General features: G+C 37.7%; 1 protein-coding gene across 44 annotated transcripts in view; it reads left to right on the top strand.

Annotated features, from left to right (window-relative positions):
- Positions 1-9,725, top strand: part of LOC121642759 (protocadherin alpha-2-like) — a 204,261-nt gene extending 194,536 nt beyond the window's left edge. For all 44 annotated transcript variants that reach the window (XM_041989678.1, XM_041989682.1, XM_041989679.1 and 41 more), the window contains exon 4: positions 6,588-9,725. In XM_041989678.1, coding sequence (XP_041845612.1) covers positions 6,588-6,892 — 305 coding nt within the window. In that variant the 3' untranslated portion in view covers positions 6,893-9,725. The remainder of the gene's footprint in view (positions 1-6,587) is intronic.
- The last annotated feature ends 13,649 nt before the right edge of the window (positions 9,726-23,374 follow it).

The following is a 23,374-nucleotide window of genomic DNA, read 5'->3' as shown; positions in this document are numbered from 1 at the left end:
TTTTACCTACAGTTTGTAATCTGCAAAACGTGATTTTCTTCTTGGGGGCATTTTGTTTGTGTTCAGTCTTTCCCAGTCGTCTTTAAGTTAATGTTTTAGTTAATCTTTTCAGTGGTACAAGAGCAGCCAATACCATAGTTATCACAAATGTAGAGCGCCATCTCGCGGCTGTAAAGAGTAATGTTTACTCCTTGGTTCATGTCAGTCAGTATAAATTAAGTCGAACCTGACTATAAGTCGCAGGACCAGCCAAACTACTAAAAAAAGTGTGAGTTATAGACCAGAAAATATGGTGTATGCAAAGTGTTCTTAAAGTCCTATAGACTTTATACTCAGAGCTGGCAGTATATTTTTACCCTGAGCAGTGTCTTTATTTTATCACTGCAGATTTGTAAACATATGCTAATATATGCAGGTAGTCAGTTGTTTTCATCTACCACCAGAGTAACAAAAACATGGAGATATGAATAAGAATTAGATTCCTGAGTTGAGAGCAATATCACATTTTGTTTTCTTCAGAATGTTCACATGCACACATACTGCACAGCACAACACATTAGGTACAGCTGTCATCCTGTAAAAGGGTGTAGTCCAACTTTAGGGTTTGTTGAGTCAGGAAAATCACACATTGGGAATATTTAATTTTTTTCCTGCTTACCTTTTTCATGATGAGCATCATGTTTTATATTTGCATGCTTGTATTTCTTGGCACCTCTTCTTTCTCCTCATCTGCTGGTTATGTAACACTGCACTGCGCTCCATTGTGCGTCAGCCCAGCTCGCTGATGGTAGAGCAAGAAAAGAAAATGAATACAGTAGACATGGCAAAATAGAGCTTGGGTGATTTAAGTGACTGTGAAAACCTCTGGAGGCACAAGAGAGGTGAAGAGACATTCACACACCAAGAAGCTGGACTGAAGACTCCAGAGATCAAACTCAGGAGAGCATAAAGAAAACATTACAAGGTGTAATGCAATGTTACTGATGCAGTGCTTGTATCAATTCAGCATCATATACATAAGACAGCAGTGTTAAATAGTAAAGGTTGCATTGTAAGAGGCAGCAGATACTGCTATGAAATAGATAAACATCAGTGTCTCTAATGAGCCTCATAGTTATTGTTGATGAACAAGCTGTTTAATACTCAATCACATAAGTATTGCCATAAACTTTGATAGGCATGATTAAGACTCTCATCAATAACTGGGAGGGTTGGGTGTTAACCGACTGTGTTTTCACACTAGATTAGAGTAAAGGTCAGAGGAAATGAGTGGTAGACAGAGAGAAGCATAGGTGGCAGAACACAAAAAAACAGAAGATACGGTTGTGCAAGAGGAACAGAGAAGAAAAAATTTTGGATTTTTGCTCTGCAACAGCCATCAACAAATTAAGAAGCAGTGATCAGTGTTAGAGGAAGTAATTTTCTTACCACAGGGAAGTAACATATGCAAAGGAAAAGCAAAAAGTAATGGCACATGGGTTATACAAAGTAGGATTTTTAAAAGGGCATGAAAGGATCACATGTGCAGTTTACCTCTCAGGTCAAATTCTGGTCATTATCCATGACCACTAAATCTTAGTATATACATTCTAAGTACATACAGATTATTTATGTAAATGTACCAATATTTCCTTTTCAATTACACAAGAGTTGAATGCAACTGACCTGCACTGTTGCCTACAATTATACCATCTTTTTAAAACTTAGCACAAGATTTCTCCATTTTTTTATTTACTCAGTCCTGCTTTACTGTTTTCAGTGTCTGCACTTAGCATGACTCATCACTCTTCAAGGTGTTGTTTTGTTTTTAATGCAAGATTGCACATAGACACAGCTGTCTCATCAAGTTCCCACACTGAATTAGACAGGTCTTATCTTAGAACCAAGAGAGTAGACATTTCAGAGCAAACTACTGCCAGCTTTACAGTATTCTGTGTTCTCATCTAGAGTTTTGTGCTACTTTTCTTTCAACTGTGCGATTACAGAATCAGTCACATGCCTCTGCTGCAGAAGTCTGATAATGACTTCTCTCGGGAAAGACTAGTCCTGTAAATGAATGTAAAATCTTTCAATGTCTTCATGACCAGAGAGTACTGTCTGGATTTAGGATGGCCTGCCCTAATCTTGTCAAAGTCTTTGTCAAATGATGTGTTCTCTTTTCAGCTCTTGCAGCTGTGTTGTCACAATCAGTGAAAGCATGTTAGATTTTGAGAGAATATTGGTGTGGAACAACTCCAATGCATGACCCACTTACATCTCTTAAGGTGGCTAAAAATAAAAAATGGAACCAAACATACTGAAGACATCAGATAATAATGCTTTATCAATTAATCTGCAGAGTACTTACTCTATTAATCGCCTACCTCCCTGGTTATGAAGTCATTTGAGAAAATTGCGAAGGGTGTACTTATGGACATTGCCCAGGATAAGTTAGACTCTCACTTCACTTACAGATCAAGCAGAGAAGTGGAGGATGTGACAGGGATGCTTTTAAATAAGGGTTTTAAGCATCTGGTAGGGGCAACATCCTCAGGTTGCTTACTTTTCCAGCTGCATATTTTAGCAAATGATGAACATCTACAACATTAACTTAACTGATTTAGAGGCTGTTAAATTTCTTAATGGTGGTTACAGTGGGTTAGAGTGATTGATGTTTTATCTGATGTCTGTTTTTCCACAACAGGATCCCCCCAGGGCTGTGCACTCTTTTTTGTTTTGTACACAAATGAATGCCAAGGCATCACAGTGGGTGCCACATTACCAAATTTGCTGATGATCGTGTAATGTCAGTCCTTAGCAGTGTAATTGTATAATTTGCAAATATATGCAAATCGATTTGCAAAAGTGTAATGAAATAACATAAAAGAATGACCACCTCAGCTTCACGTCGGTCGGTTCACGCCTCCGTGTCATCCATTAATTTATGATAATGGACACCTTGTCTGGCATTATCCCTTACTTAATGGATTCACATGCAACCAGTCACATCACGTTTCACTGCTCTCAAGCAGCTGTGCCAGTCAAATGATAGGATAGAGGGTATAACTGTATTAATCCCAAACTGGGAAATTCATTAAAGGATGAAACAGTTAAACTTTGTGGTGCACCATGCTGCAACATAATTTCATGACCACATGTCTGCAGCTGCTTTTAACTTCACATGTCCAATGATAATAGAAATACATAAACATAATATATTATTTCATTCATTTTGCAACATGTTGAGGTGATATAAGATATTTCACTGATAATTGTATTTAATTCATTACTTAATTGAAAGAAATGTTACAGTAGCACTCAGACTGTTTAATCACATTGTATATATAGAAAAAACACACTCTTTACTAAACATTGAGTTTATAAGATATATCCAGATATCCAGCTCATACACAACATAACACAAAGTTTATTAGGTTTTGTTTCTCTTAATTTCTAGTCATCCAATTTTATTTTCAGCCAAATTATTGACAGCAAAAACAGTGTACAGTAGACAGCTGTACACTTTGTACATTGTGTGCAGATTAATAATTTATCTGTTGTGTTACTGAAGCCTTGTTTTGCTGCCTCCATTTCCTGCTTTATCTGAATGAACCTTACCTAACTATCCAGTTTGCACTGTACATTTTGTACGGAAAAACCAGAACAAATGTTAAGATCAGGAAAGTACCAGACAGTTGAAGCACCCCGCTTACTGGTCATTGTACTGCCACACTAATAGGATCCAATATGCCCAACTTTATATTCAAGTTTAGGGTGGCATTTGACTTGAAGTAAGCAAAAGATTAAATTACAGTGTAGTGTATAAATTCAAGCTTCGTGGGTAATAAAAGAGTAAGATCATGTGGAAGCTGGTATTTTTGCCTTAGGTACTGCATGAGGCCTGGCTTCTTTTCCCAGACACTGTTCCTTCTGGTTGGTTGGAGTCCTGTTCAGTTAATCTCCCCTTTGGTAAGAGCTCAGAGAGAGAGTCAGAAGTAAAGGGAATATATATGAGGCAAGTGTAGCAAGTAGGTCATTGCTCTGAGGCATGAACCAAGGTGACTGCGTTTCATTTTATTATATTCTGAACACTACATGCTCAAACTCAATAGAGAAAGGGTGCTTTCATTTTGAGCTATGGTCATGTTGGCTAGTCATGCCTTCTTAAATAGAGTTTATACTTACCAATGATGACATGGTGTTGTCTTTTTATATTCTGGTTTTTCTATGTTCCACCAGCAATATCAACAATTTATTAGGTGGAAGGTGGCATCCAAATATATGCATATTAGGTTAGTTAAACAGGTCTCTCTCGACACTGAACAATCTTTGACTTTAAAAGAAATGAGATATCTGATCATCCAAGCCACGATGATAAATCCTAGCCTACAAAATATAAGAAAAAAAAATCTGGCATCAAATTTAGATTAAAAATACTTTTGTACATTTCTGGAAATCTCTCTAGCAACATTACGTTCTTTGAAATACTGTAAAGCTTCGACCATTTAATGCTATCAGCGTATAATTCAAAAGTATTCTGAATGCTGAGAAGCGCAGCTTTGCGCTGATATACGCTACAATACGATACTGTAACATGCTGCTGGTATATGGCCGGTTAACTGGGGTCTTGATATAAAACACAAAAAGAAGCGGATTTTGGACAAAACAGAAGAAATGACACTTTTCATGTTCCAATTTTGTGTTTCTGGTGTGAAAAATGACTTACTGACTTCTAGACATTACTTTGAAACACAGACCTGCTGGGGACCCCACCTATTTCTGTGTTAAAATCTCTCAACAGGTTTGGACAAAACAGTTCTGTCTGTAGGGAGATGGGTAGGGAATACAACAAACAGTAGACAAAATAAAGAATAAAAAAGTATGTCTCAAAAATACATTATTTTGTTTTTGTTAAATCAGTCAAATTTTATTTGTTAAGCACTTTTCATACAAAAGACCAGCACAAAGTGCTTTACATAACAACAGCAAAAATTAAATACCAAATTAAAACTTTTTCCAACATTCAATCAAAAAATTAAAGATGAGCCTTCACGTAACTGAGTTATAACCTAACCAAAATTAAAAACCCACACCTAATAAATTTCTCTCACACACTCATACAGATAAAGCACAAAAAAGCTCCCCCAAGCACCCACCAATCCCATTTTCCACAAACTCCAATCCCTAATTTTAGGCTTGATACTGCTGTATAATGTAGGTGAATTCCTCTAAAATGCCTTAGTTTTATTTCTTAAATGCTTTCAAGCTCTAAGATAATGATGAAAATTCTAATATTTGATGACATGGTGCCATGGATGTTAGCTTTGGCTGGGAAGAGTAGTCTTATAGTTGTAGTAGTTACCTCCTGCATCTTTCCGATTAGGTTGTGCCATTTAGCATCTTAGTATGTCATGGTTAGCAGGACTTGTCCATAAAAGGGGCAAGGTTGTGCTATGTCTCTGATTTAATTTGTATTAGATGATTACATGCTGAACCATTGAGATAATTTTCCCCTAGAATATTTGTTAGAATTAAAGATATAAGTAACAAAAATATAAAAAAGATTTGTGTTACTTATATACAGCAATACAAGATGCCATTAATCTCTGACTCATAAAGGTAAAAGATATGCATAGGGTTCACAAGTCCTTTTTTGCAAGTCCAAGTTGACTCTCAAGTCTTATGGCTCAAGTACAAGTCAGGTTGTAAGTCACTTTCAGTTGTGATTAGTCATTTCTCATGATGCCTGCTTTCTGGTCTGCTTAAAAGACTGCATTATAATATTCAGGGAATTTAAAATCACATGAGGACGCATCTGTGTTTGTCTGACATTACGTTACTGATACTTCTGGGAAAACGACAACATAGACAGAAGCAGAAGATCAGAGAGATCATAGAAAACCCATAATAAATAAAAGATTGTTTACAACTCTCAAATTGCGAGTACGAGTCACTGGAATTGAGACTTAAGTTTGACTTGAGTCTGAGTCCCAAACTCCAGTCCTTATTTTTGCTGAAAAATGTTGCTTACTAAAAAGAACTAATTGCTTTTAATAAGAGACATATGCAAGCACCACATTGTTAACTGTAAATGGTCTGTATTTATATAGCACTTTTCTGTACCTGGAATGATACCCAAAGTGTTTCATACTCTACATCACATTCACCCATTCACACACTGATGGCGGAAGCTGAGCTGGTTGGTGCAAGGCACTAACCACGAACCATCAGGAGCAATTTGGGGTTCAGTGTCTCGCTCAGGGACACCTTGACATGAGTTAGACAAGTCAAGGATCAAACCGGCAACCCTCAGGCTACAAGACAACCACTCTACCCACTGAGTCACGCCGCCCCTATCCAAAGAACGTAGCTTTAAATGCTGATATACTTAACTTTTTTAAATTGAAGTAAAAAGAAATCAGTTTTCTAATTAATTTAGATCCAATACTCGCAGGCCCACTAAATATACCTTACAGAGACAAGAATCAAAGTTTGCAATATTTTCAGTGTCTGTGTTTACATTTAGTTTTTAATCGTCAGAAAAGTATCTGTTTAGAGGAGATTAACAAAAAAAAATAACTCTCTGTCAATCTCTACATTTCTTTCAGATGGTGAAGGAGGAGAAGTTTCACCTCCAATGGGTGCCGGTGTAGACAGCAACAGCTGGCACTTCCGCTATGGCCCAGGTGGCCCTGGTGCACCACCACAGCACCTGAAGCCTGGTGAGGTTCCTCCAGAAGCATTCATCATCCCTGGCTCCCCTGCCATAATATCTATCAGACAAAACCAGGGAGGAGAGGATGACAAGAGTGATTTCATCACATTTGGAAAGAAAGAAGAAGCAAAGAAGAAAAAGAAGAAAAAGAAGGAGAAGAAAGACAAGAAGGATAAGGGGAAGGATGACGATGAGTAGAGGAGCAGAGATAGCAAAGAAGAAAAGGGTGTTGCTAAAACAGAGGTACCAATCAAAGTCCATGGGCAAAAAGAAAATATTTAATCACCTGTTTCATTCATACCTAATATCACCAATAACATTTCAAAGCTCTCTTTTGGGTGATCCTGGCCTTACCAAGATATGTTTTACCCTAACCTCATTACTGAGGTAAATTATTGAGCTTAGCATTATATAACAAATTATACAATATCCAATAGAATGACTGATTTTTATCCACACCCCCGTGTGTACAGCCTGAGTCAACTCATGTCATCCTTTTAAGAAAGGAATTACCTCTCTTTGGCCTTGTCTTAAAGTTCTGTTCTTTGACCCACTGGACATGTTGGCACCTCTGTCTTATCCCATCCCCAACTGCAATGTGTAAACCATTCTCTCATCCTGGAGACCAATACTTTGTACAAGAATAACAAAAAGCTGTGCCAGCCAAGGAAAAGAAGAAACATGACAAAGACTGACATCAATGTATGCAGTCTGGAGCTGGACACACTACTTGTAAATAGCACAGGCAAGAGTCATTGTAACTAAGGCTAACATGGCACTGCTGCAGATTCCACCGGTGATTACTGACAGTATTCCCTGAAATCTCATTAAAAACATGCACACACGCATGCTTACACATTCAAACATGCAAACACAAACTTCTTAACCATGCCTAACTGGACACAGAAAGCACTCGAGGCCTAAAAAGAGGGAGACAATTAAAACAAGGGGTAAAAATGAACTGGCAAAAAGAAATGTGCTACATGACACTGCAAGCTCTTTGCCCTGCAAAGCCACCTCTGAGGCGCGCACTCTCTCGGGATGGAGGCTGCATCATTTGCAACCACTCTGTATTAGCTCACTACATTGGAAGGACACAAAAAGCTTCATCCACTGCTAGAACCCCAGCTGAGGAATGCAGAGACCACAAAAAAAAAAGAAAAAAAAAAGAAAGATGGGAAGATATCTCACGTTTTTCTCAGGATCACTGAGAGGAAAATGCAGCTGAGCTGGCTTGAGACTCGCAGTTAGTCAGTGGACTCTGATGAAACCTTGAAGAATATTAGGAGAGATTTTGATATCACCTTCTCTTCTTCCCCTGCTGCAGGACAAGCCTAATGCTTTCTGCTTTGAATGTTTGGTAGCAACCAATCCTTACCTAATGCTTTGAGTTTACAAATGCTTACCCTTCTGTTCTTGCCCCAAGCTACCATCAGCCATCTTCTCCTCATACCATTTATTTCACTACTCGTTACCCATCCTACTTATTCCCCAATAATGTAACGATAAGGTTTGCGAACTTGCTCTTTTTCATGTTTTCTTTAAAGAGATTCCTTACTACATGTTCTAGATTTTTTTCTTCTTCAAAGCTTTAATTGCTTCATCCTTTACATGTCCATGTTCATGTATCCCTGGACACTGATCTTAAACCTTAAACCTACCCACTCTGACCCCCTGCTCAGGATCAGTCTTGAGAATGGCCTGCTCTGAACATTGTGGTGTGCTAAAAACAGCATGGAGTAATGTGGACGAGGCCTAGGGAGGCCCAGTCGGGGCCCTGGGCCCTGAACCCTTGTCATATGTTTCTCAAGTGCAAAACGGTTCAGTGCTTTTAACTTGTGAATACTAAAGTATGTGGTTAATTTCCTGTTTGTAGCCACTGATGAGAGGATACCAGGTGGGATGAGGCTGATTACAGGGATTGAGAAGGACTGGGATAAATCAGGAGATGGGTGCTGTGGGCTGGCCCGAATCTACAAACTTGATTGTTTAGACACATTGAGTCACAATATTATCACATTAGCTTCTATTTACGCTTTAATGTTGTCTAGACTTTTTCACAGATTGTTTTCACATTAGAAACTGAAACTTGAGAAAAATATGGGCATCTAAGGATTCTATCCCAGAGCTATATCCCACTGACCCTCTCTCAGGAGGTTTTGAAAAAGGGGCACATGCATGCCTCAAGGCTTGCTTCTGTTGGTTCCCCTCCCTTTGCCTGTAACTTGTTGCCACGTCCCCAGAGTTTTGCGGCTCAGTATGATGTCACTCCATTAAGTGGCTGCTGCATGTACTGCTCTAAGGAAACACATACTATATAGAGAAAAATATATATATAGATAGATGGTTATGATTTTATTATTTTGTATTATCAATTTTCTTCATTACTCACACAGGAGATACTTGTATGTATGGCTGTCTCTGCCAAACATCTATGTAATAGAGTCTTCACGCTCCACAGATGTTGTATGGCATCCACTAAACCTCTCTTTAGATATTTGTAAATGCTATAGTGTGATACCTTTCAGCGCAAGTTTATCATTTTTTATTTTACCAACTGATTTGCTTTTGAGAACAAGCAAGAAAAAACACTCTGTGTCTGTCTTTGACATGACGATGTAACTAACACTATTATTGTAACTGAAATATGTATGAGCTTATGAAGAGCTTTCACTTCCCTTTCACTCTTATAAAAAGAAAAAAATGAAAGAAAAAAAACTGTGTGAAAAGAAAAATAAATAAAATGACAAAAAAAAAGTTATATGTTAGTGTATGCTTGTATTTAGTGAGTGTTCATGCTGTCATTTTTCCCAATGTATGGTGGTGAACTATGGTGGCAATGCGCTGTCCTAATGGATCAGCAGAGATCTGTTGTAAAACCTTATTTGTACACCCTCTCATCAATTGTGATAGTGGAGTAGTGAAATTCATTTATTTCATTTATTTTCTGACTTTTTATTTTACCTATATGGATACCGTTGTAATGTGTTTGGTTTATAAATCACTAATAAAGTTTTCTTTCTTAAAAATGCATCTGAATTTATTGTCTTAAGTGATTTGAATAATAACATTAACTGAAAGGTAGCTTGATGTAATAGAAGCCTTGATTAAACATTACAATTGTATTTACTTTCCAGATTGCTGGAAAAGAATACATCCCTGAAAGAAATACAGGGTGTATCATCTCCCAAGGCAGGACAGACACTGTCTGCAGGCTGCTTTCCTCTATTAGACATGTTCACTTCACGCTCCTTTGTGTGGACTAACAAGCAGTCAGGAAGGATAACTCCCTCAGAGACAGGCAGAATGGTTCACATAGCTCAGTTTTCCGCCCACTGAAAGCCTGGTCACAGATGGTTCAAATGGTCCCATGTGAAAGGAAGCTTCCAGCTTCTGACCATTTAATAGATGGACTAAGTAGATTTATTGTGTCCCAATTGTAAACACCTGGTTCAAACAATGAAACTCATAAAATCAGGCTATGTGCAACTCTGGGTCAAATCTAGGACTCCTCTGCTGGAGCTAAATTAATGACTAATGACAAGAACACAATAAATGCAGTTTGGTGCTGTATTAGAAACATAACTTATAACAATTTCACACGGTCACAGAAAACAACAAAATAATATAGAGAAAAAAAAACAGGCCCAACACAAAATCTTATGAAAGAAAAACAAAAGGATCCCGGGGGAACTTTAAAGGTATGTATGTTGTCCTCTTCCCATGCAGAATGTGCAGGAAGGCACTTTCTGAAATTGTGTCCTACCAAATGCAGATTCACAGTTCATCCACAATCCAGGGCAAATCAAACTCCCTTATCTTTATTACTTGGAATGATATATCTTAGCTGGGCTCACCACGGGATCCTCTATCGGGAAAGCTCATCAACTGGATGGAACTAGAAAAAAAAAAAAAAAAAAAGAAACACTGACCTGCGCAAAGCAGCAGGACAAGTCATATTTTCCCAAACATATTGCAATAAACAACAGAAACAACATTTTGTCAATGTGACTATTTGCCTTTGTCCACATTCCATAGTGTTCCAGGAATCATTCTTTACTAGTATGAATATTCGTACCAGGAGCAATCAAATACGGGGCTGCTTGGGATCTCTAGATGACTGCATTGTGCCACGTGGGAAACTTAAGTGAAGAAAAACTTAATGAGTGTACTAAAATTTAATAATACATGCACTAGTACATTCAGTGCCTAAAACAGAAATTATTCAAATATACAGTATATATTCCACACACGGACTTTTGTTAACAGACACGTGATGCTAGCTTAATTACGGCGCTATTAGCTGACCAGCAGTTCGACTGTTTGGTTCACCAAATAACAACACAGACTTTATTCAGGCAGCTGAAGTCTGCAGTACAGCTATGAAAGTAAAATAAACATTAAAACCAGAAAGATTTCCACATTTTTTTTTATTTGATTAGTGTAATAAATATATTTGAAGACTTTCTAATGCCTGAAAGGTACATAATTCTGGTTATTCAAAGGCTGCTCATAAATTATATGAATTCATAGAATCTCCTCTGAAATTTTTGCTTTTATCTTTCATCCAGGGGAAATATGATGAGAGAGGTTCAAGAGTTCATGCTAAAGAACTGCTTGTAAAAAAAAGGAGAAAAAACAAACCACATCTTTTTTTCACTCCATCTTGGAGAAATAAGTTTCCATGGTTACAGCTATTTAGGGAAAAGTATAGTAACAGCTTTATGTACTTTGAAAACACATTAGGCTTGAAACAAGGGGAGCCCAGGAAGAGGTCAAGGGTGTGTTCTTTGTCATATGCCACAGACAACAGTGATTACTGTAGGAACGAACTTTAAGCAACACCACAACAATGACTGTGACAGAGCAGAACTTCTATATAAAATACAAAAACATTCATTCTCTGTACCACTTAGTCCATTACGGGCTGCAGGTAACAAGCCTATCCCAGCATTTAACAGGTGAGAGGCAGGGTACACCCTGGACAGGTCAGCAGTCTATCACAGGGCCAACAGAGAGACAGACAACCATTCACACACTCACTCCTAGGGAGAATTTAGAGTAACCAATTAACCTAACATGCATGTCTTTGGATGGTGGGAGGAAGCTGGAGAACGTGGAGAGAATCCACACATACACAGGGAGAGCATGCAAACTCCACACAGAAAGGCCATCGCCCCCCAGGTTCAAAGCCCCTGCCGAGGCTCAAACCAGCAATCTTCTTGCTGTGAGGCTGTGCATATGCTTTAATAAATAACACTTAACTACCACATGTTCTAAATGCTTCTCGTTATACATTCCCCTGAGCATTCACAAATTGTTCCCTAAGTTTCTCTGAATTGTGGGTTATTTGCATTATACAAACAAATAAAAAAAGAAGCCAGTTGACTCTGTTTAGAAAGTACCCTGCAGTGTTTGGTCTGCGCAGCAGCAGATCCCTGCCTAATGAATATGGATCTACATTATGGCAGAGTGAATAGAATGGTGCATCAAAGTAGTGGGCCTCTGTGCACATGCTCTGTATACACTGGTCAGAACCAACATAAATGGTTCAAACATAGCATAAACACAAGCTTACTTGGTATGCATATAGAGTATGGGAGGGCATATAGAACAATGAAAAGCAAACTAACAGATAGAGGCCAAATAGGAAACTATGCAGTTATTTTACTAAATACAATGGTCTAAAAGCATAACAATAGTTGTAGTGCATGCTTTATCATTGCAAACAGCAATCTGAATGGGCTTGTGCAAGTGCTTTATATGCCTGTTGCCAACTGCAGTGACTCAGCAAAACCATCGTCCTACCAACAAAGGCAAAATGGAGGGACTTATATGAAAATGCTGAGATTAATTTTAATAGTAACATTGGCCTGTGGCAAAAACAGCATTACGCATCTCACTGTAGAGACATAATGTGTGTGGAGGTGAAAGTTCAAGAGTTATAAAAAGGATGAGACTGACTGAATATAATGGCTTTGTGAATAACAAAGATTAGCTTATTTAAGCTATCTTACTGGGTGTTTAAACACAAACTGTATCCCAGTCCAAATCTGGCCTCGAAAGTTGGTACTGTAAGAAGTTTCTGTGCCCTTTCCTTTTCTTTCTTTCTTTCTCTTTTTTTTTTTAAACTAAAATTCCTATTTACACCAAAACATTTCTTTAAAGGAGAAAGTTATTTACGCCAAATGACTCACCCTATCTTCAACGTATAACATGGAATGGTCTCTGAATAAATAAATAGGCTATTGCAATATATTCCAAGACAATCTATATAATGCAAACCTCTCCCACAAATAATAATTTGGATCCAATGTTAGCCACTAGAAGAATAAAAACAATAACTAGACCCCATTATCAAAATTTCCTCTGCCCATGGTAGCTTATATATTGTTAAGACATATAGTCATAATTTGATCATGTGCAAACGTTTTTGCATTTATAGCCTATGTAAAAGTGGTAAATCTTCTAATAAAACAGAGCATTTATTAAATTCCACTTGGAGTTAAAATAAAAAAATAAAGGACAGTCCCTCTGTAAAATAGAGGTAGATTAGAGCTGATGGATTCACTAAATCAGTGCAAACAGGATGTGGGCATTTCTATGAACACAGCTTAAGAGACTCTAGCATATAGCCGCTTGTTTCCATTTATTCTAACAAGGGATGTTGCCTTAGATTGTTGAGTGTGCTTGCAATATTAGAATTTGCCATTTTAGAGCTTGATAGAAACGATTAACAGTGAAGTGAATGACAGAACACCTCTCTGTATGAAAGTATGAGGACTACACTGCCTCTTCCATTCTTGCTTCACTTCCTGAATATGGTGAAGTGTTGAACAAAAGGCGCCATCTCCTGGTCAGAATATTAAAGCACGTTGTACCTCGGATACATGATAATGTGGGCTGAAATTGCAATTTTGAGGACAGTTTTTCATCTCACAGTTTTCAGAAAAAATGTCACAGATGGTTTTCCAGATTATGAATGTTTACTGTTAGTTGACTTCAGCTTAATATGACCTTTATTGCCTTGATTAGGCCTGTCAGAAAAAAATAAACTACAAATCAGTGAATAAAAGAAATCTGATAACGCTGTCAATAGATTAAGAAAATTGAGAGATTAATTATGATCTGTAATTAATTAATCTAATTAGTATTTAATCTCACCTAAAAATTGCTGCGTGAAGCCCTTATCTTGAGGTATTTTCATTAAATTAGAAAGATTGATATAACAAAAAAAAAGTTATATATAACAAAATAAAGTTATTTGTTGTTTTTATTAGACTTGAACAGGTGCAGTCCTAGCAATTTACATATTGCTGTACTAGTCCCAAGTGTGCCTGCAACCTTTAGTTTCAACCACTGGGGGGAATAGCAAACTGCCTGGTTTCTGTTTTCATGACTGTAATCGCAAATGAGTTGAGGCTCCACTCACCATCAATAAAGTGTCCGGTCACCTCCAAATAGCTGTGGTTGCCAGCTGAGGTCCAGTGATCTCCAGTTATAGCAACATAGTTGGGCGAATCCTTTGCTAAAATCTCAAGTTTGTTTTTCTTTTCGCCGTCGTAGATCTTGATGATTTTGGTCGTCACTGTAGTCCTCCAAGCTGGCTTGTATGGGTCAATGGACGCAGTTTGCAACAGCTCTGTTAACCCCTCGTCTTCCACTATGTTTATCGGCCTGTAGTTCATCGCTATCCACTTGGCAATCACATTAGTCAGCTTGTTGGTCGCAGACTTGCTCATACGCAGCGTGTTCTCCTCGGTTTTAGTTTGGCGAAAAGCTTTGCTATGGCTCACTAATTTGCTAGCATCTTCGGTGCTAACGTTAGCTGTGGCTGCACTCGCGATAGGGTGCTTTGCGTTAATGTTGTAGGCTAAACTTGAGTTGCTTCGGTGGTAAGCAAAAAGGTATATCACTCTACCTTTATCAATGGTGCCGTCAGGACGTTTTTGAAAAGCAAATTTACCATTGACTGTCACCTCTTACATGCTCCTCCATTTTCACGTCTCCCACTAACGACTCCTGACCTTGCCCCCCAAACTTAGACAAGAGCCTATCAGCATGTTGCTGACAGTCACACTTATAGGCAAGTCACACTATAGGCAAGTGTGACTGACCTTTGTTTTTTATCCCCGTTATTGTTAAAAAAAAAACGCAACTCGCATACAGTAACAGTAAAATAAAAGATTAAAAAAATCGATTAACGCGATTAAAAGACATAGGTCGCTAAATATAACTGTGGTTAATTAATCTCAATTAAAGCGATACCCTGAATGAAAGTACATCAGAAATATGGTTCTGTTGTGGATAATAAACATACATACATAAATACACACACACGCGCGCACACACACACACACACACACACACACATATATTGAGTACACCCCTCACATTTTTAAAAATATTTTATTGTATCTTTTCATGAGTCAACACTATAGGAATTAAACTTTGACATACAGAATATTAGAGTTTAGTTTCTATAGGTTGGTGTTCTGTATATCAAATTTAATTTAGGTATATTTTGTTTCCCGTCTTGTTCTCCGTCTCTCGATGTATGATTGACTGACATGGCAACCGTGGCAGAGGGAGGGGTTATCGGCCCTGGGCTGTAATTGGTCAAGCCCAGAATCAATCATGACTAGTGGGTCGATCTATCAGATTTGTGTACCAATAGGTATCATACCTTTAATAATTAGTACTATTAGTAGCCAAATAAATAAATAAATAATATTAAAAAAAAAAAAAAAGAAAAAAGAAAGAAAAGAAAAGGCCTAAAATGGGGTATGCCCGATGGCCAGTCCAGTACTGTGACCAGGTGTGTCTTAAAATATTGATCAATGGTGATTGGTCTACTGGCCATAGCCCTATCTTAGGACGACAAATACCCCCAGAAGAGCTGAAGAGAACATGTCTGTGACCTCTCAGGATGAGCCAACAACTGAAACTTCTCAACCACAACCTCAGCCTAATCATGTGAGTATTTTTACTGTTGACATCATATCATAATGGCTCTGGAGATATAACAGCAGCATACATATCATGATACTGGACATGGTCCTGCTGCCACTCACAAATAAACCCATTCATGCAGGGTTTAAAAATGCATTCCCAGCGCACACACACAGTACAACAGTGACTTTCACACGGCATGACTATAAGAAGCTCCCTGTGGTGCTCTAAATTGGGTGGAGCAAAAAGCATTTTCAGCATTCAGCCAGGAAGTACTTGCTCACTTTAGTTACAAGAGATGGAACACCCCTTTCAGAGATCCAAGAGGTCTAATAGAAGAGTGTTCATGCATGAAAAGTTCATGACATGTGTTCCATGTCACATTGTTCCCTTATGCATCAAGTTCCTAAGATGCTGCACTCTCTAAAGCAGGTTGATATTATGCCACTGTTAAGATGTTTTTTCCTCAGGTTTGTCTCTGTTCAAATAATTTTGTAATCAGTCACACAAGTGTCATAAATGTGTTCAGATTTATTTGTCAGAACTGTCTTGTGTTCAGTGTGTTTCAGGTCCCAAATGCTTCTAAATGGTTTGTATAACACAAGATCAACATTGTACAGGTGTCAGAAGGATGGTATGTATGTTCATATCATCATTGTTTGTTAAAATGCTTTTCAATATGCAGTTTTGTGCCTGTCAGAATTGTCTTGTACTTAGTGTTTTTCAACCCAGATGCTTCTAAATCGTATTTACTACGCAAAATCAAGTACCTTATAGTGTCATAATGGTAGGCATTGCATGCGTTCTTGTTCTCAAGTTCTCCAAGTTCTGCAGTTTCATTGTTGCATGGATGTAATGGGAAATTTTGCCTGTCCTGTGTGACCATTCGGTTTGGTGGTCTGGTGGAAAATACATAGCAGGATTTGTAGTCTAGCAGATTCTTTGAAAGCTGTCCTGTGATGTGCCATGCAAGCTTGGTCAGAGATGCTGTCATCATTTGATGAGAGCTACCATCTTTTAGACCTGAAAAACAATGGAGGTTTAGTGATTCCATCACATGGCTCAGTGAAGGTTTGTTCATGTTTGTTTGTTCTTGTTTTTTGTCTTTGCACATTGAAGTTGTTTTGTTATTTTTTTTTTCTATTCTTCAAAGTGTCTTTTAGCTTCGTGTAGAGCACTATATAAATATAATGTATTATTATCAATATTATTATTATTTTAAGGGGCTAAGAGCTGAAGAAAGGGTAATTCACCAGGCTTCAACAAAGCAAGCTCCAAAGGTGTCAATAGTCACACACATAGTCTGGGAAGAGACTGGAAAGGTCAACGTTTTTCTGCTTGGGGAATCACATAGGAGACACAGTTTGGTATTGACAACCATCATTCCAACTTGTTGTCATTAGTTGTGTCTGTGTTTCTCAAAATAAGGCTGCACCACATTGCCAAACTGACCACCCTTGACCTGCAAAAAGGTGGCATGAGGAAAAAATTTATTAAAACAGTCCTCTTTCAGGAGTTTTAGCTGTAAAGCCTCTGTGCAATACTTTGTACATTTGTAAATATGGTTTGAGATGGGGATGATGTGTTCATGTGTAAACTTAATGATATTGATACTCTGATTTATTCATTCATGTTTTCCTAATATATATATATATATATATATATATATATATATATGTGTGTGTGTGTGTGTGTGTGTGTGTGTGTGTGTGTGTGTGTGTGTGCGTGTGTGTGTGTGTGTGTGTGTGTACACTTGTGCGTGTTTATAGTTTTAGCAATATACATGTCATACAGTCTATAAGAATCTTCCTTTAGTGGTAATCAATATAAATCCTTTGCTCAGTATGTACGAAATTTGGACCGAAACTAAAAAAATAAAATAAATAAATAATAAAAAAAAATGCGTGAACATCAGTTTGGTATTCAGAGTTACGATGGATTTCATGCACAGACACTGGATTGCGCCAGTCACTGAGTGGGTACCGGTACAAGATGGCGGCACTACAGCTCGTCAGGGCTAGTAGCAGTCAATGTGGTTTCTGTTCTTTGTTATGGCTATGGTCTGGGCAGTCTAAAGAAAAATGGCTCTGATTTTTTAAGCAACATTACTTAATTTGCCAGCCTTTTCGTTCGCTGATGCGGAGGGTTAGGCAGCTGTGATTTCCCGAACAAACTTGATAAGTTATAGCTACAATGAGGACACACAGCTATCAAGGTAAGAAAGACGTAGCTTAGCGAACTAACCGCTAGCTACAACATATAATGTACATAAACATAGTAATAAAGAAGCCTAATTTAGTGTGCTAAATATTCGGCATATATATGACAGACATGGTACAGAGCTATAAAGGATATTCTGGTATGTGTTTGGCATTACAATTTGTGAAACAAAACATGCTAGGTGTTCACATTAACACTTAAATTATGCTTTGCTTTTACATGCCTATTGTATCAAATATTGTCAAGGGACATGTAGTGGTCAGAGCTAGATGCTTCAGGTCCATGAAGAAAAATGAGGAACCGCACAGACTGCACGTTTGGAAAAAGTCCGAAAGACAGTTGGCTCATGTTCATCATGGAAGCAATTCTGTACCTTGGTTCAATTTAAAATGGATTAACAGAAATGCTTTTTCATTTTCAGAATATAGTTGCATTTTTTTACTCAAATAAAATGAATAATAAATATTACTAACTGCATTTTCATTTTACCAAAATTCAATTTGAAATGTCAAATTTGAAAATTAAAATGCACTAGCAGAAAGGCTTTTTCATTTCAAGGCCATAAATAAAATAATAAAATAAAATAATAAAATTGACTCATAAATAAAATTAATAATACATCATCCAAACAGCATTTTATTTTCAACTTCAAAACAGCTATTTTTATGACACAACTAAAAAGAAAAAGTAAAGGACATTGCTTTTTATTTTCATGTCTGCCCCGCAAAACATGTTGCAAAATTCAATTTGAATTCGCAATCCCAGGCGGCGCAGGACAGTGACGTCAGTGTCCGCCCTTAGTCTTCTAATTCTTCGGCCGTCTGACCGAGCTATGCATCTAGTATGATAGAGGGCGGTGTGCATGTCTTATACTGGAACATGAAAGAAGGGTAGAGCTTGAAAGTTGTATTGGTACCAAAGACTGTCAGAAACAGCGGAAAGAGCTCCACCATGTCCAAATCTATGCCAGAGCTGCACAGAGCTTATTTACAAAATAAGCAGTCTTGGAGAAGAAAATGAAAATGCATTTTGTATTATTTATTATTCATTTTATTTATGCGCAAAAAATGCAGCTATATTCTGAAAATGAAAAAGCATTTCTGTCAATCCATTTTAAATTGAAATAAGGTACGGAATCGCTTTCATAGGTCATGAGTTCGAGTTCCTGTTCCTTTCACATACATGGAAGCTCCTGAACGACTGAGAGCTTACCCTAACATCTCCCTGTTCAGTGGTTACCATTTCTCTTTCGTTGCGTTTGCAACATAGTCTGTGTTTTATTCTGCTGCTGTTGCAGCTCATCTTCAAACTAGATATTACTTGATTAAAGCTAATCATGTTATAACATGTATTAATTTATATACATGCTAAAAACACTTTTCTGTTTTAGATATCACTGGTGTTGAAAAGGCTGAGTTGTTGGCTTACTCCTGTAGTTGTGCAGCTGGTAAAGGTTTTTGCAACCATGTAGTTGCACTTCTTTACCGGACTGTTCCTCCTGTACTGGCCTGCACAAGTAATTTATATAGATGGCACAAACCGAGAACACAGGTCAAAAAAAAAAAAAAAAAAAAGAAACAGTTGAACCCATTGTTTTTTTCTGTTGTAATATCAGTATTATCAGCATATCAGCATTATATCAGCATTCTCATAACTACATTAACTATATAGTGAGGATGACCATCTATCTCTCTTTTTATTATGCTGTGCAGCCATTTAGTCTTTTATTCCCACCTGTATATTATTAGTGCCTTGTGAAATCGGTTGTAATCTCAGTATTACTTGTGCCCAATATACTTTTTCTCTTCTAACTTGTTTGGAATATTTTTGTTGGTAATTTAAAACAAATATAGGCTTAACCTCTACCAATTAGTAGTATTGACAAGTTATGTACAAATCTTATCTCTCACAAATCTGTCCTCTCGTGTCCTACCACATTGCTCACCTGTCCTTTTATTTATTTATTTTTTAGTTTATTTGACATATTTCTCTTTTTATTTCTTGTAAGGGGATCCATCCTGAACCTGCCAGTGAGGTGGTGGTGTGAAAGCCCAAAGCTGCGGGAAAAAAATGTTTGCAGTCCACACTTTACAGAGCTTACACAGGTATAATTTATTGGTTAATGTTTTTATGCTTGTAATGTTTCCTTTATTATAACTTAATAATAATAATAATAATAATAATAATAATAATAATAATAATAATAATAATGGATTAGATTTATATAGCATTTTTTTCAGGGAGCTCAAAGCACTTACATTGTATCCATTATTCATTCACTCCTCACTCATACCTGGTGATGGTAAGCTACGTGTGTAACCATAGCTTCCTTGGGGCAGTCTGACGGAAATATGGCAACGAATCTGCGCCTATGGCTTCTCCGACCACCACTGAATATTCATCCACATTCATACACCAGTGATCAAACCAAGCGGCTATCTCCGCCTGTGAAATGTGAAGCCTATGTGGAAGTGCAAAAAATTGCAGTTTACCTCTCATCCGCTAGAGGCTGGCTCCAAAACACAGCAAATCCCAATAGACTCCCACGTTAAAAAGACCAACTTCACAGCAGAAATAAACATGTTTAAAGCCTGGTACAAAAATCCATTTTAGGATTAATAGATCTGTCTTTTCATGACACAACTAAAAAGTAAATGTCAAGGACATAGCTTTTTCGTTTTCATGTCTGCCCCACAAAACATTTTGCAAAATTCAGTTTCAATTAGCAATCCCAGGTGGCGCAGGTCAGTGACGTCAGTGTCCGCTCTTCGTCTTCGGCCCCAGTCTGACCGAGCTACGCATCCAATACAGTTGAGGGCGGTGTGCATTTCTGACACTGAAACATGAGAGAAGAGTAGAGCCATTTTAGGATTAATAGGTCAAGTTTACATTAATGACAACTGTGAGGGAGGTGAATTTTTTTTCTAAGTAATCAGTTTGGATGTTATTCAATCTTGAAATTTGGTATAATTAGGGGCGTGTCAACAAGCTTCACGATCGAACTGCCAGCTTTCCAGTTATTGGACGACCCGCTCTATCTAGCCACTGCCGCCCTCTTTTATTACATAATCACAACTTATTGTGATTATGTCACTCATGTGTTTGTAGGACCACTTCCTGATCCAGACATCATGGCATCGGGAGAAAAACTATGCCAATTGGAGTCCCAACCACTCAAAGCTCTCTTTTTCGATAGTCTCTCAACTTTGGAGCTTGTACCCTCCAAATTTGGGTCTGTGCCACATGGCTCACCAATGTCTTATCAGTACCCACCTGAGAAGTCCTGCGGGTGCATCATGCTGCACCACATGGCTTCAGACTTTTCTGTTCTTCCTTTGATGCTTCAGTGTCTTCCCAACATGTGTTTTGTGCCCACACTCAGTCAATTCATGAATCTTCAGTCTGTGTAAGTGTCACTGGAAATGTCTTATGAAATAGAGGTTGGAACCAGAGAGCAGTTCAGATGTCCTGTGTGGATACAGCTTTGACAACCAAAGCTTACTGCTAGTCTTTTCCGTGGTGCTTGCTGAGGAAGTGCAGAGGAGAAGTCTGCTGCCACAGCACTGCTGCCATTAAGCGTGGCCTACAGATGGAGTCAGAGGTGCTGGCAAACTATGCTGAGCTGATGACGGTCAACGTGCTTTCTGTTGGATTCATCATTCGCCCCGAGACATCATATTTTGGGGCAAGTCCAGATGGCAGGGTGTATGACCCATTAGAATCATCCCCATTTGGACTGGTTGAGGTAAAAAGCAGTATGAAAAATGATGTGTCCCAGGTTGCTCACCTCAAGGTTCAGAATAGCTGTGCAAGTCTGAGGCGCTCACACGCTTACTGTTGGTAGGTAAAGGGTCATCTGGCAATCACCGGATTGGAATGGTTGACACGCTTACAACAATAACTGTTGAGCGAGTGTAGCATGATGAATCTCTCATTAATCATATGACTGGATATCTTCTACTTCAACACCTTCATTGATGTGTTTATTTCAATACAGTAAGAATAATAAAATGAATAAATTACCCTTTTGTTCCTTCACATTTTAAATGTTCGGTCTAGTTGTGTGAAACATTGTAAATAGTGTAAATAGTTATTTCTCATGAAAACTACATAAATTTGCTAATTTTATTAAATGATTGGAAAATTTGGAAAAAACAAATCTTTGTGTTTTTCTTGACATTTATTGTTTTGTAACTTATGTTTTAAAAAATGCTTTTTTGTTACGGTTACAGCTGCATGGTTAGCAGATAATATAAATTAAAAACTGGATGTCATATTTGCAAAGTATGTTGTACTACCTACATATTTGCAACCATTCCTAGTTTGAGTTGGATATTCAGTTTTTAGTGTAGCTATAAAATGTTAACTTAAACAGGTCTTCAGGTTTTTTGTTTTTACTAGATCTTGTCAATTTCCCTTTCTACTTTTCCTTGCAGTTCCACTCAGTATTTCCACAAAACAGTACAGTATTCTGTTCAAGTGTGTTTAATCAACCCTTTACAGGGCAAGTGGCCATATTTGATAACTTCATTGGTCCTACAAAATGCCTTTGCATGCGGCTCCATGATGTTATCGAACCACAAGGAGTTGTACCCACCATTCAGCAAGGATCAGGCTATGACCCATGCTTAACTGAGAATGACTCTCAATGCAAAAATGACAAGAAACTGTTAGTACTTACCACTTGCATCTTTAGAACTGCTATTATTTGAGAAAAAAGTAAGTCCTGAAATATCCCCTAATATCACAGTAACACTCTTCATTGTGACTGAAATTTTTACATAACCAAGTATTTCAGTGAGTGCCCTATAAAGGGCTACAAATATGTTTAAAATAATTCAAAACATTTAAGTAACTTATTGCATAACACTAGAACATGAATGATTTAGTCTTCCAAACAAAATGGGCCTTTATAATTTTCCAAAACACAACAGTTATGCCAGATCTGATTGACAGTTCCCTTTTAAAGTGAGTGGCACAGGAGAATCCCAGATGTGGTAGCACTTGACTCTGCTGCTCGCTCCACAGTGATCCACAGCCGAGCAGTGGCTTGGGTCTCCTCTGTCTCTTTCCTGCTGAATTGACCAGGATTTCTAAATGGTGGAATGGTTTAAAAGAGTTACTTAACTATCATAGTATATGTGTTCTGACTAACTTTATTAACAATAGAATTTTATTTTTAAAAAAGTTATTGTTTTAATGTGAGATTATGAAATGTCTTCTTCCAAAATGCAAAGGTCATTTATCCAAGTGATAAGAAGTCTTTGTTTCTGGATGCTCATGGAGAATCACAGGAAAAAAAACTGAAAAATGTCTAAAATCAACAAGGTGATAAAACTACAGATATATTTCAAATAGCCTGTTTAGGGAAGACTGAAAACTCATTCTTTCAGATCAGCCTTTGACTCTTGATAGTGATGTTACTTGAGAAGCTTGTGATATTTATAATTTATGAGTACTGTGTTTTTATTCTTGTTTTTATCTCTATCTAGCACTTTGACCAACTAA

This window comes from Melanotaenia boesemani, chromosome 7 (assembly GCF_017639745.1).
Source record: "Melanotaenia boesemani isolate fMelBoe1 chromosome 7, fMelBoe1.pri, whole genome shotgun sequence".
Lineage (NCBI taxonomy): Eukaryota > Metazoa > Chordata > Actinopteri > Atheriniformes > Melanotaeniidae > Melanotaenia > Melanotaenia boesemani.
Note: the sequence above shows the minus strand (reverse complement) of the source record. Positions and strands in the feature narration are given on the sequence as shown.